The sequence below is a fragment of the Haliaeetus albicilla genome, chromosome 12 (genome assembly GCF_947461875.1).
Source record: "Haliaeetus albicilla chromosome 12, bHalAlb1.1, whole genome shotgun sequence".
Lineage (NCBI taxonomy): Eukaryota > Metazoa > Chordata > Aves > Accipitriformes > Accipitridae > Haliaeetus > Haliaeetus albicilla.
Window position 1 is genome coordinate 39,249,423 of NC_091494.1, and position 15,360 is coordinate 39,264,782.

The 15,360-nt window shown below is 37.1% G+C and overlaps 1 protein-coding gene across 5 annotated transcripts in view; it reads right to left on the reverse strand.

Moving 5' to 3' along the window:
- The window catches only part of SMURF2 (SMAD specific E3 ubiquitin protein ligase 2), a 67,854-nt gene that overhangs the window by 4,097 nt on the left and 48,397 nt on the right, over positions 1 to 15,360 (reverse strand). For all 5 annotated transcript variants that reach the window (XR_011327274.1, XR_011327273.1, XR_011327271.1 and 2 more), the window contains exons 10-18: positions 13,132 to 13,290; positions 8,620 to 8,830; positions 6,971 to 7,074; positions 5,292 to 5,406; positions 4,656 to 4,834; positions 4,040 to 4,177; positions 3,688 to 3,808; positions 2,067 to 2,268; positions 124 to 199 (exon numbers count right to left, since the gene is read on the reverse strand). Coding sequence is in view for 1 of the 5 variants with exons in the window: in XM_069799305.1 (XP_069655406.1) it covers positions 124 to 199; positions 2,067 to 2,268; positions 3,688 to 3,808; positions 4,040 to 4,177; positions 4,656 to 4,834; positions 5,292 to 5,406; positions 6,971 to 7,074; positions 8,620 to 8,830; positions 13,132 to 13,290 (1,305 nt within the window). In the remaining 4 variants the exon portion in view is untranslated. The remainder of the gene's footprint in view (positions 1 to 123; positions 200 to 2,066; positions 2,269 to 3,687; positions 3,809 to 4,039; positions 4,178 to 4,655; positions 4,835 to 5,291; positions 5,407 to 6,970; positions 7,075 to 8,619; positions 8,831 to 13,131; positions 13,291 to 15,360) is intronic.

Below are 15,360 nucleotides of genomic sequence, written 5' to 3' on the forward strand. Positions count from 1 at the left end.
ACTCTGTAATAGATAGCATTTGTTACGTCAGAAAAGGGGGCGGGGGGGAAGACTGCTCAAAATATAGAGACAGCAAATTGGTCTTATTCTATATATCACAACAGAGACCCAAAAAAGTCTTACCAGGTATGAGCTTTCGGCAAATTGTTAGTGCTGGCATCGATCTGGTGTATTGTAAATAGTCGTGGGCCTGCAGCACCTGAAAATCCAGAAAAGATCTCTACTACTACTGTACTGCATAATATGAAATGTCTTTGTTGCACTGCAACAACAAAAAATATAACTAAAACCATAAAAAAAGAGAAGCTATGCACAAGGAAAGCAGAAATCATAAACAGGCAGGAAAAAAATTAGAACAAACAGCACCTATCAGACAGATTCCTCCCCTCCACCCACACACGATAACCATGCAGCTATTTAAACCACTGAGAGATAAACAAGAACAAAGCATTGATAAGGAAGAATAAAACGCCTGTTTTACACAGTGTACGATATAATTCTAACAGTTTTGAATTTAAGTTCTCTCACCATTCCTGGGGAACAAAACTTAGGCAGCTGTATCTGTCCTCATTTTGTAACAGGTCTTAAGTAGTGGCCAATTCCATTCAAATTCAATAGAGGAGTCACAATACCGACTTCTTAAAATTTTATTAATCTGACTATATAGAGATCCCCTTAATCTCTCTGCTAAAGAAAAAAGACTGCAGCACAGCAATCTTTTAGACTTAGTATACATTGAAGATTTCACAAAGGACAGAAGAGGTTATAAATGCCCTAACCTTAGCAAAACTGGAATTCTTGCCTGAGTAGAGAGACATTAAAGAACATAATCCACAGCGTCAGTGTTTCTCATGGGGACTCTCTGCTGTTAAATAAGAATGTGAGCTTGTTGTGCTGTGTTAGTAGTACAACTCAGTCTAAAACATGACAATCTTCACGTTCAAATCTGTAGGAAAGCAGGCTTCATCTGCTCACAGAAATACTTGTTTTACTAGTACAGTCATACTAAAACTTGCAGTGCAGATGACATTAAAGTGGCATTACTTCCATTACCATCCTCCAGACAGCTCAGTCCATTACAGTAACAGTATGCAAATCAATAGTAAGGTTAGTTACTTGTAACTGTTCTGAGGTGGTTAACAGTTACACAGTTTGCCTAAACAAGACCCTCCACCCTTTGCAATATTATTTAAATGCTTATCACTTAAAAGTACCATACTTGGCTTAAAGTAACTAGAGCCTTAAAAAACCCTCAATATTCCTGAGCTTCTAAAGCTCCTGAACACTTTAGAGCTCAAGAATGGAGGAAAAAGAAAATGAGGGCTTCTCCATTATCCCTTCGTTATCAGATAGAAGACATTTCTACAGCAACTGGCTTTTGTACATAGCAGCTGTTATCATAGCATTTGTGTTCTGCTGGAGTCTTCTACCTGTTAAAATGGCTTATGGTCAATGTTTCCCCCGGGCAGTTTTCTCTCATCTTGTGAGAGGGTAAAATAGAATAACTACTGTGTTCACAAAGCAGCATGGGTTGCAGCCAAAGCTGCTACAACAGAGACCCAGAGCTTCAACTGAAGTTCAGAAGACATGTCAGTAATTAAGGTGATCGTTTCTGATGCCTGTGCTGCCTGTGATTATGTCACTCTTACAGTAAGAGTAGTCAGCGTTACGATGCGATTCTGACAGCAGAGGCACAAGAACACTGCATGTTGGTGTTTTCTGGTCTCAGAGCTGTACAGGTGATGAGGGCTTGTAAAAGATAGAAATTAAAGAACAGGCCTCTAGGAAAACCAGGAGGAGAACCCCACTAAGATCTCCACTGATGCGAACTTCTTGCCAGAGAAGGAAGCACATAACTGAAACAAAAGAGCCATTTACAGCTGAATACCAAGGTAATAAACACACACAAAAGACTATTTGTGATTGTTATTCATCAGACCGTTAAAAATCACACTTAAAAAGTCACATTGCAGCCAACCAGCCTCATTTTCAGCTAACGTTTCTGTGATGTGTCCTATTGCTTCCTCCAAGCACAGGCATTTGCAGTTACTTCTGGAGAAACTTACCTTGTAATGCCTTGAAGCCCTGCAGAGGCACTCTGGATGAGCCAGTCACAAACTGGAGAAGTCGCGCTCTCCTCTCTTCATCAAAAAACTCCACAGCTTTCCAGAACCATTTCACGATGTTGCTGTCTGGGGTACAGTGTTTTAACCTCGTATTTGCCTTCCAGTCATTAACATCGATTTTTCCCAGTCCGCAAATGATGAGCTGTAAATTTAAAATATAATCAAATATTTCATCATTGGTAAACATAAAAATTGTTTGGGAGCTAGCCAAATGATGAATAACTGAATTTGAAAAAATGACAGATTTTATACCAAAGGCAAATTATAACCTCTCACTAATCTTAAGCACTGCAGAAGTATAACTTTTTTTTTTTAAATCTTACCTTTGTACACAATGGCCTCAATTCAAATTAAAAAAAATTAAAATCAACCGGTCCATAAGCTTATACAAAAGTGTCTTGACCTGTCAATTAAATAACAGAAGACAGATTCTACCCATGTGTGAAAGTGCATGCATAAGTCACATTTGAACTCTATTTCTTTCCAGAGTGTAGCTGAGGGTGTGGTTTGGCCAGGCCAACTCTGGACCCTCAAAAGTAATCTTGTTCTTGTCATACAACACATCAATACAAATCAGACTTCTCTCCTGATGAAGAGCTTTCAGGGCTTCTAAAATAGAGATCCACAACGCATCAGTTTAAGCTCAACAGGAATATGATTACGAAGACATTTTCTAGTGAGTAAGAATACTGGATCTTCCCCTTTCTTATTCTGCATCCACAAAATTATTCTAGGCTAACAGGATGGCTGGCTCACTGCTGTTGAGTGAGAATATTCAGGATAAAAGAAAAGCAATCACTGACATTCTAGTACAGTGAACAGAATAATTTACCTTGTGGCCATTTTATATGGCAAAAACCTCAGCTCCACAGCTAACAGACTGTATATTAGATTTCAGTTTTAAAACAAGCTTGGGATCTATGGGATTTGCCTTGAGAGGATATTGTTTGGATGCCAATCTCGACATTTTGTAGCACATTTGTCAGTGACAGCGCCAGACAGCACCTTTCCTTACACTGTATTTACAGGGCCAATTTAGTCTGGCATAACTCAGCTCTGCAAAACCACATAGCTGCCTGACACCAAAGTCAGTGCAGCGCACTGGAAGGGCTGGGAGCAAGCGGTGGGAGGTGGAAGGGAGTGACAGCCTATTTTCCTGGCAGCACTGAATTAATATTGTGAAACTGTACCATGAGAAATATGCACCACCACCTCTGCTGGAGTAACTCTCTCTGAAACAATCTGAGATCACTGCAGATACTTCTCAGTAGGTTCAGCTGGGTTTTCAGGTATAGGAGAGGGTCTCCTTTCCTACCACTTCTGCAGTTGCTATGAAATGTTGCCTGGAGAAACCCTCTCGTAGCTCTCAGTGGAAGGTACACGCAGTCTTAGTGACTGCGTGACCTGGTAACCTCTTATACTAACTGTATTTCTTGCAATAGCGCACCTGCAAACCCCTAAAGCACCGGGGATACAACTTCGCAGGTTACTCAGTCTCAGAAGAATGCCTCAGGCTTTTATTGTTACACTTGACGACATAACGTAACATTAGTGGACTGACCTCTAACTCTTTCTCATCAAATGTCTTCAGCAGATGTTGTGGGATTACTTCATTAAATCCCTTCTGTAGGGCCAGAAACTGAGCTTCAATTCCTCGTAAAAATCGCCAGTTTACATAAAGTCTGCAAGCAAGTGCAAATTGGTTTTGTGAAAGGTGTATTCAAATACCATAGACCTGCAATTTATCCAGCCAAAAAAAAAATGGCCTTACTGACAGGAATACACACAACACCACCACTGCACTACTACTCTTAGAAAAAAAACCAACATAGCACTGTCAATTACATCAAATAAGTAAAAGTTCCTCCCCACCACAGGAAATATAAAAAACTTTGGAAAAGGTATTCATGTACCTGACATACTCCTTTTTGTTTTCCTCTGTCACGGGGATGCTTTTGCCGTTGGGTTTCAGTTCATGTTGAATAATTTCCCCGTATGCATTGTGTTCTACACAAAACGTATGATCCAAGACTCCTGTGATATCATTCTCACTGGTGGAAAGAAATAAGCAAGTGACTCAGCAAAAACATATTCTACAAACATATTACAGGCATAATATATCTGACAGACATCACAATTTAGTTTTTCAATAGCATTTCAAATTACTGCTTGGAAGCAAAAGGTGAACATACATTTTTACTATGTTATATTTTAAAACCATTATCAAAGTTTCAATGTTCTATTTTAAAAACATGTTACTGTTAAAAATAGGCAAAATAAATAAATTGAAATTTATGAACCGAGCACTTTACAGTTCACTAATCATTTATCTCCCCTCCCTGACCCCCAAATTTGAATACCTTGAGCATGTTAAGCCTTAAAGAAGCTGAACTGTACAAGAAAGATTTCTTAAATCTGCCTGAGCAGATCAAAATACACTTCATTTCTTTTCAACTGGATTTAGGAACATTATCACGTATTAACCGAGACAGAATTCTAACATTGTGAAATATAATACACAATACATACAGTATCCAGACTAAGCTGTTATGCAGATCAGGGTCAACCAATTCCATATCATCCAAAGTAATTGGCTTCCCTAGCAACTGCTTATAGAAAGGCAACGTGAAGCCCCCATCAATATAGTGTCCGTGAAACACAGCCATCCCCATTATCCGTCCAACAAAATGGAAATATGATAAGTGTTCCTAGAATAGAAAGAAGAGACCAAGCCATTCAGCTAACTAAGACCTCCAGGTTATATCTGCTGAATATGAAATAATATTTCAATACAAAGAAAAGAAAAAAAAAAACCAACACCAAACCCAAAACCCAAAACCCTATCCAGAGCTTTCTGTTTTGTTTGTTTTTATACACAGCGAATTGAGTGTATTGCTTCCCATCCAGAAGTCTTACTGCTAAGAATCAAAATAAACTTAATTTCTCCCAAAGGAAACATAAATTTGACATCTTACAGAAAATTAAGAACACATTTCAGAAGTTTCTTTGATCAGTACTAAAAACAAATTATCATATTATTGCACAAATTCAGTCTCTAGCAACACTAATGTGAGAATTAGGTTCCTAAGTCTAGAACACACTCCATATGTATTTATTTTTTAATCACAAAATGATCTTTTACAAAACTCATGTTACCAGTCATACCGGGTTGACTGCAGAGTCTGGGTTGATTTGCAGCGTATAGATATCATCTCGGGAATATTGGAAGAGACCATAATATGGATTCAGCATTTCATGTGACAATAGGTAGAGCCACTCCCTGAAGAAAATAAAATAATTTATTGTGTACTTTAGACAAATGCATTCCAACACTGAGAATCTTTTCAAAATAGTATGATTTTTTTAATCCTACTGTTAAACATAAATGTGAAGGAAGTTATCTCTGAACATGCTTAGATAAGGCTGAAACCAGAATTATTTTTACTGGCTCAATAACTGCACAGCACCTGACAGCTGATGTATTTCCCAGCCTTCCAAGATTTTTCTCCAGGTTACTTATTTCCAAGAGAGTTTCTGACTATGATTCTCCATCATCCATTACACGCTAAGGACAAGACACTACGTATTCTATTGACTATACTACCGATTTGTTCAATTTGAGGCTTTTAATATAAACCGTCTTCAGGTAATGGATATATTTAGTTAAAGTTTTAATCACATGTTCACAAATCAGTAAATAATGGTCTAAGAATTGCAAAAACTGTAACACTTTCTAGTTTGGTCTTCCTGTATTCATGTATGGAAGACAGCAAAGGCTCCATGGCGTACAGACTAGAAACAAAACCCACGCTGAAAAATACTAGCAGATACTTTGAAAAATAGTGCACAATAGCATCTGTAACTTCTTTATTTTAAATGCTATTATCATCAAACAATTAATAGTAGTTGATTCAACAAGACTGTTTTACTAGTTATGGCTAATTAGCATGTTAAAATATTTAGGAACGGATGAAGTGAAAACTCTACTGGCCATTTGCAAACTCATGAAGACACACGCGGCCATTTGCAAACTCATGAAGACGCACGCAACGTAACAGCCTAGGTTCCAGCGGTTACTTGCCACACACCAACTACAGATGCAGAAGGGATGTTTGGGAACATTGTCTTTACTTTGAAATGAATCCTAATGGTAAAAAAATGCAATTCAATGCAAACAATGAATACTCCTAAATGAGTCACACTCATTTAGAGAGAGTAGATCCACATGCCAGAGGTGGGGAATATGTTCAGTGAAGTAAACCAGCATCTGTGCAACTGGCCAATAAAATTCCTAACACTGTTTTAAAATGTGAAGAACATCTTCATACAATCAATAAATGCCACTTTTTATAAGCAAGAAAAAAATAAGCTCAGACTATTGACAGGCTTAAGTTGCATACTAACTGCTAGTTTTTAACATTTTGCTTCAAACAGTAGTGACAACTTGCAATAAAGCTTATTTTTGATCAAAGTTCTGCCACAAAGCCAAGTATTTAGTGGTATAAATTCTCAGATACCCAAGCTTTACTAACCAAAGAAAAATATGGTAATTTCAACAGATACCAAAAGCCTGTCTCACATATATAATAGATGTCTGATGCGATCTGTAACATGCATTTTGATTTATTTCCAATAAATGAGGGTTATTTTGATGCAGTTTTTCCTTTAAAAGACTATCTGAAAATACATATTCTTCTGACATACAATGTGTTACAGAAATAAATATAAATAAGAATAATGTAAAAAAGAAACAGAGTTGATACTAGGCTGGCTTAGGATTCAAAGCACAAGTGTAGTTGGTGGGGCTGGGGTGCGGGGGAAGAAACAGAGGACCGACTGTTTACCTGGCAACACCTCCATAATCAAGGCCTTCCTCACCACGAAATTTTATCATTAATCGTTTCCACAGGTCTTTTGGCCTCATCTTCATCACTTGCCTGTAGGACTCCTGTAAACACATAACACTTTCTTTTATTAACTGCTATTTACAGACAAGAAGCTACAACTGTTTATTAGAAATGAAGGAGGTCTCAGACTCCAAGTCCGAAGGAGATACCATTAAAGGGGATACTATTTTCCTAGATACTAACCAGTTTCTCAAATCACAGACTGTTACTTAGTTTTCTACAAATATAACAACACTTGTCAAATAAAACAGATACGTGAGAACCACCACCTTCTGTTAAATTGCCAGAGGTGTACAGTGATCGGAACATTCTCTCTCTCATTCTCACATAACTTATAAAAAATTAAAATTTGTGTCAGTAAACTCCTTTTGTTTCACGTAAAGGCTCACAATTTTTGTAGTCTGAAAAGCCAACAGTGGAGCTTCTACTCTGGGTATAACACAGGTGCAAACCTTCAAGAAGCATCTCAAGAACAGAAGCATCAATGCCATCCCAGTAAATCTACAGAACTATTCCTATATTGGTAAGACTTCACCAAGAAAATGCAAAAAGAAAGCTGAAAGAGGCAAAACAAATGCTAATTTAAAAAAAGGAATTAAACCCAAATTTTCTAGTTTTTATTTATGTCCAGTATGGGTGCTCTGAGCTTTGGCTTTGCAGAACAGAAAAGGTGGGTGTGCCTGGGACCCAACATACTCGACTTAGTTTTCAGAACAAGAACATAGTAATTTTCACTTCTGTACAGCAGCCTTTCCTCCCTTTCTTTAGTTGATTATGACCCAATTTGACTGTCTCCAAAGGGAAGACCAACACAAATTTTTCTTTGCTGGGAAAAACTGTGACAACACAGTGGGTCTATCAAGTTTGTGGGTGGGGTAAAAATGCAATGGGGATGGGCGGGATGGGTGATAAAGTTCTCAAGAAGACAGACTGTTCTCCAGAAAAAGCCAATGAATTATAACTGTGTTTAATCAATTCTGCTGAATTATGTCACAAAATAAAACGCAGATATCCCACTGTGGGCATCTCTGGTCATTCAGAAGCCTAGACAATTCATAAAATTGGTCTGATTCTGGGAAGAAAAAAAAAAGAAGAAAAACCCCCCCATCAACCAGAATTCAGATAAATGCTCAGTAATCCAAACTCCAAAGATGAATGCTGTTCAACAGTAATTTTACTTAAGTTACAATAGATCAAAGATCACTAGTAATTGTTTGGTTTTCAATTTGTAACATTCCCTCTGTAACAGACATTAATATTCAAGGATGAAGTGAGACTGTATCTCCAAATACATGAAGTGCTTGGACTCCTTCCTCAGTCCCTGCCACAGTCTGTACATCTCCAGCCACAGGGAATGCTTTCCTCATTTTTCTTTTTCACTACAGGGTAAATACATCTACTTTAAGTACACAACTGTTCTTAACATCCCCTTGAAATACTTCCTCTTCCCATTTGCCACCGGTAAAATTCCAGCTTTAACTCCAGACTTCAAGATTTCATCTAACTGAATGACTTCTTTAGACAGTTGTGAACAACCCTCCTCCCCTTCCCTCAATGTTAAGAAATGGGTCAAATTCTCAAATTACCTCAAAAATCTCTTCCCTGGAGACCTCAATACGACAATGGCCAGCTTGAGGTTGCTGCTGTGACAGCTCTTGCCTCAGGATCTTGAGTTTCTGCACTAGGTCTCGCTTGTACCTTGGCACAGTCAGACACTCTGCCTCATCTGGAAGCTGACACAGGGACACTACCTGCTGCTGCTGCTGGTGTTGCTGATCTTTAAGTTGATTCTGGCGGCTAGAAACAAACACAGCTGTTTGCAGATATTCAAGTCATACATCCCCTGTTTTCTTGAGACTTTTCTTAAAGGTTAAGTCTTTGTGACTAAGCTACTTTCAATTTACTATGATTATTAGTGTGATTACGGTAAAAATGTTCGGGTCCAGTAAAAAATAAATTCAGAGATTTTATCCTGACTGAAGACATACACTTCTGTCTTTCTTGGCAACTATCAGTTGTTTTTAGGGTTTGTTATTTCTATTAGTACTACTCTACAAAGTATGTAAAAGGTTATAGCACTATATAATAAGGTATTATCCATACAATTTTACTGCTAAGCTGCTGACACTGAATTTCTCAGATACCATTTCCCTATTTCCTTTGCATGTTTTGCCTTCCTCCATTTTAAAATTCAGGGATCTGCCAAACACTATGCCTCTAATCTACAGTCAATACCATAGTCTGTTTTAAATGGCTTGCCTGAAAAAGAGTAAGCTTACAAAAAGATGTTTGTACTGGCAGCTTGGCAAGGACCTTGTCCCTTGTACCTGGCCTAGTCTGGACCACAGGAATGTGGGAGTTCACATGTAACTAATTGGCACAGATAAATAAGTATTTTTACTAGCAATTCTAAAAGATTTTGTAAACCTAACTTCTTACTAGGAAAAGTAAATTAATTGTGTTGCAGAGATGTTCTCTCTTGTGTCATAAGTGGATATTTTTATAGCTTTTTAGTATGGCATTTCCAAACAACACAGGATAAAAGCTGTATTTTACCTAAACCATGAGAAGAATATCTCTGTGTGGAACACATGAGAATACCCTAAATTTAATGGATAAATAAGAAAGGTTACAATTCAGAATGTTTTCCAGTGGAATGTTAATAAATTGGGGTTTTTTCAACATCAAAGACCAAAAAATATTACATGGAACCAAACACAGTTTTAATATATTTTAAAATTTCAACCTGTTGTCCGTTTTGAAATGAGGTCTACTAGAAGGCTCTCCTGACCAGCCAAATTCACCTCCAGCAGGCTTTTACCACAGGAACACTCAAAATTAGCAATTAAAAAAGGAGTGGGGGTGTTCCCAGTTTGCCTTGTGGTTCTGACAGCTATTCTGTTATTTGCAAACCTTCTATTTCAAGCAATTTTGCACAACCGACCCTTAAAGGAAACCAACACCAGGTGACCAGGAAATCTTTATCAGTAGTCTTACAAGCCTAACATTTAGAAACCCCTGCAATAGCACACATTTTAGATCACTTCAGCAATAACTCAAAGCTTAATATTAATAATAATACCTCTTTACTCCTGGGCTCTAAGGAGGGAATAATGCACAGAAATCCTACTTCGTTACTGGGATGCAGAAATTCAGACATTAGCTTAATCAATTTTTGTTTGTTTCACTGTGTTTTGTTGTTTGCTTCTGTTTTTTTCATGGTTTGGTTTTGTTTTGTTTTAAATAAGGCTACCTTAACTTTATTCTCAAGCTGATCCCATTAGTCTTACAATAAACTACAGTTATTTTAAGTCATTCCTGAGAAACCAAGTCAGGACAATAGTTTAGAGACACACACTCAATGTGGTTCCAGAATATGGCTCTGTCATTTGTGCTATGTGCATGGTAATTTCTTTCACCTGTGATTAGTTTTAAATATGAATCTCACTTAAACTGTATTTCCTTGATATACAAATTAAAGCAAAATCTTTGTTCTATCTTCGGAACTTTCTAATCCCAAAAGGATGAGCATCTGAAAAAATATTCCTTGTACATGCCTACCAGAGAAGGTTGTAATTATGAATGTATGCTCACTTTAGTATATACTACCTTTAAGAGTAAAAAAGACAGTCCCCTAAACACAAAGCTAGTCAATGTCAGTCTTAAAGAAAATGTAATCTCTGAAATGAGCATGAACTTAAGATCTATGCATCAAATTAAACCAATCTAAAATAGGGCAGTACTAGGAGGAGAAAAATAAAATGTCATCCTCCATATTAGACTAAAAATAATCAGTGCAGTATTAGCTAAACAATCTGCAGTGCTTAAAGTAATTAAATTTAATTTCTTAGTTTGTTTTCACAGCTGAATGACTAGGCTTGATTCTGTACAGTGCTTTAAGGATATAGCTAAGTACTTTTCAGGTGCCATAACTATCAAAACCTATCACAAACTCTTGGCCAATACTTTAAAACAGAACTGTGTAACAAGTTTGATTATTTTTATAACTTATAATGTCATCACTGGAAGAACAAACTGCTTTACTCAGCTCAATAGAAAAGTCAGTATCACTGAGACTAAACTTTTATTATGCCTTTGAACCTAAAACACTATCACACCCATCCCACCCAAATACTAAACTTATTTGTCAGATAATTTACAAAATGACAGGCCTAAGGCAAACTAGGTTGTTTGTTTTTGGTTTTTTTTTGGGGGGTGGGTGGGTGGTTTTTTTTAAAGAACAAATAAGGAGGTGGGCTTAAGGGGGTGGGGAGAAGCTTTCACATATCCTGTTTGGTGCAATAAAAGAATAAACACCAGAGAAGATTTATCAGGCAGCAGACTTTGCTGATGACACTGTCGGTTGAATTTCTGAAATCCTTCCCTAATGAAAGACAGATGTACAAATGAAAACCTTAAGCACACTGTAACAGTACTTTAAACTTAAAGAAATGCAAAATGGTTCTCTGATTCTGGAACTTGAAAGTCAAATTGGATTTTCCAGATAACAAAGCTAGCTATGTATTTGTCCTCCACAATACATGTAGAACTAGCCACTATGACCCTACTGCCATTTAAAAATAAACCTACCTGTGAAGGACAGTTTTTCAAATATAGTCCAGTTAACTGAATTTTCTACAGTTTAAGAATTGCACTGCTGTAGCTAAGAGGGTCTGAAGTTTTTCTGCAGGTAAAATATCTACACCTGAATTAATTTAACGAACTTTTCTGTGTTTCAAACACGAACCTGTTCCTCCACTGGCAACTTTTTTTCAAGATCATGTTCATTTGAAACTACCAATCTAAATTCAGCTAGAATTAGTACCGATTTCTTTGTTTTAAATTAAAAAAAAAAAAAAAGAATCAAAATTGTCTGGATGATGGGAGCTTACAGAAATTCTGTAATATACATGTAGATAACCAATGATTTCTCTAAACGAAATACATATTATTTGTCAATAATTAGACTCTTCCCTCTCTTGGGGTGTGTTAAGTTCAAATGTATATTGGGCAGACAAAGGCTAGCCAGCTTTTATGTATTACACAAAAGATATGTTGACCTCCTGGATATTCTTTCCATTCCTCGGTTTTGTCTTTTCAGTGTTTGTCCCATTATTCTTTTCTTCAGCTCTTCTTCCCAATGCTTCGCTTCCTTAAAAGGACTATTCCTCCTACTTACTCCTTGCCCAGGGCTGCATAGCTTTCTATCTAACCAACTCTTCATTGTTTCTTCCACTTAGCACCTACTCAATACTTTACCGGTGTTTCCCAAGAGTATTAAAAGGTGTTAATAGGAGAAACAATACAAACTCCCAAACAGCTTGGGGGGAAAAAAAAAAAAAAATTTGTTTGCTTTTTGGTTTCCATTTTTAGTAGAAAATCCCCCAGTGTGAAATAACTGCCTAGGGAATTAAAAAAAAAGAAGCTAGAATTCTTTTGAGTTTCCCCTTCTCTTTTTAAAAGTGCTATATGAAAATGTGATAAGGCAGAAAAAATACAGTTCCTATTTTATTTTATTCTTTTTGTAAAAAATCTGAGTTAAATTATTGGTGTCTTATTTTGAGAACATCTCAACTAGTCTTACTCTAAAACTGAAGGTAGGTGTTGAATTATTTCTCCTTTATTCCAGGAGAATAGTTGGACACATATGCACCCTCGCCTAACTCATCAGTATTTCACACCGCTGGCTATTGAATGCAACGTTATGTTTGAAAACAAATTCTCCGTAACTGAAAGTAGTACGAAGTATAAAGAAAAGGAAAGAAAGCGTCTCTCTTGCTGTTAGAAAAAATTCTACGGGCCAATCTTTTCCACCGGATAGCACTTGCTGCCCCAACTACTGCCCCCAACTCTTGGCATCACAATAGCCACATTCCTGCCTAAATACTGCTAGAGATTTTTTTTTTTCCCCCAGAACAATCAAACCTGTCTTCTTTGCTATGTAACAGAGTAACTTGGTAGTGTGTTAAAGAACACTGCTACTATACTTTAAAAACTACTGAATGGCAGAACACATCTTGATATAAAATCTAGCACCCCTCAAGAGTCACTTTCTTTCCTCTATTACACTCAACATGTGCTGGAGACTTTAGACTTACTTTAAGACTAAATGCAAGTTAGCAGATAGCCGTGGATCTGTAAACTGCGTTGTCCTGTTGTTATGGTCAACAAAATAAACTCTGCCTGTTGCTGTATTTCGGATCTCCCATCCAGGAGGCAGTGGACCAAGCTCTTCACAATTGATGTTGCTAAGATCCCTGTGAAAACAAATATAAAATGAAAAATACCTCAGCATTTGGCCTCTGAGCCAAACAAGCGTAAATGTAACAGAACAATTCCATGAAGTCTGAGAAAATGTATTGTTTCAGAAACTTGATCTGTTCAGCTGGAATCTCTACTCCCAAGGTGCAAGCCCACCAAAGAAAAAACACACACCCCAGAACACATGCTGCGGGGAAAAAAATTTCTTATCAAATAACTTTCATTTTTACAAAGTAACTTCAAATGTCACATTAATACAGGCTTAAAACAAAAATAAAGACCATTGCCATATTTGCCAAAATGGAATTGCAGTTCTACAGCAATTCTGACAGAAAGCATTTTTAAAACAACATTAGTCATGTAAGGAACTCTGAATCACACTTTAAAAACTCCTACAAAACAAAACTATATTTCTGAAGAGTTATACTTTCCATGAAGAATTACACATGGGATATGTGTGTATAGCACAGGTGGTTTTGCCCTAAAACCCCAAGTGCTAATGGGAAGCAAAAAACTCTCTTAACAAAATATTTCAAATAAAATACTATATGAACAATGACTCAGCTCTGCCCTGACCAATTGAGAGATAGCTTAATGGGTTCTCAAGAAAATTCTGCTGAAATGAGGAAGATGCGGATTCATTCCAGAGGTTCACTGAAAACAAATACTAGTCTTCAAAAATGTACACTTACTGATTTTTCATGTATGTAATTCACACCTCAGATACACCTTTAAAAAGAGCTGCACTTGACAGTGTGAGGTAAGTCTTCAGATCTCCCAGTATCATGTGAGTTGAGGCGAGGAAAGAGCCGAGGGACAGAATGGCTAAAAAGATGCCGTCTGCAGGGACTCAAAAGGCTGAGAAGCCACTAATGGAAATACAAGGCTCTGGGATTGAACTTCTGCTGATATTACCCATATACACACTGCTGCTGAACTGTAAGGCTTATTTTTATTTACTAAATGACTGTGGCATATTAGCATAAAAATACAATATTCCTTAGAAATGACAAACTCTATCATCATGCAAACAGCCAAATTTTGTTCTCAGAGACACTCATGCAGTTTCTGCTGCCACACCTAAGAGCAGTGCTAACTTAGATTTCATACAGAACTATTACATCGCAAACTTAATAAGTTCTTAATATAATTTTTTTAGAGAAGTCTAGTTTCTAGTTTTTTATAATACGCAAGTCACAGACTTCCTAATGCACAACTACCAGCTGCATCGCACCCTCAAGTCTGCAGATAACACATCAAAGCAAAGCATATTCTTGTAACACAAAAGCAGTAATAAAAACAAAAGAATCATTCGAAAATACAATGAAGTTACAGCCATGAGGTGCTTTATCCTTCCTGGGATATGCATTTCCATGGGAACGAACACCAGCAGCAACTGACAAAGTTGCTACAGTTCTCATAAATGCCAACACTGGCTGCTAATTTCAAATCACACACACTATTTTACAACACCATCCACAGACTTTAGGAGGTAATCATTTTCAACAGGATTTCTTGGGTTTTTTTTAAAGAACAATCAGACGCTAACAATAATTTCTGTTATCATTCCTTCCTTTCAAACACATCAGAAATAATCACGTGTACAATCGTGTACACAGGTGTATTGTGTAAATAAGGACACTAAACTAAAAGGACACTTCGGATTTATTTTCTCTTAAGTGTTGAGATAGCTGCAACAGAAATAGTGGTTTGAGTATTTTCATCACAGGTCAGTCTCTCTCAGCTTCTCTACCCGTTTGCCCCTCTCCCCCATATTTTTTCCCATTACATGCTGCTAATGAGATGCTTGAAAGCATGTATGATTGGTCTAGGAATATCCATGTTAGAGGATTATTTAAAAAATAATTAATTTCTGCTCTGTAACAGGAAACCTGCTGTAAAAAAGTTTGTGCATTTTTAGATGCTTGCTACCATACTCAAATGTAAAAAAACCTCCCTTTTTTTCTTCCTTTTTTTAAAAAAAACCAGCATCCTGGCACTTCAAGCATAACTCGCCATTTCAGCTCCTAGGCTTTCTATGACCCGGTGCCTCCAATCAGTTTCTT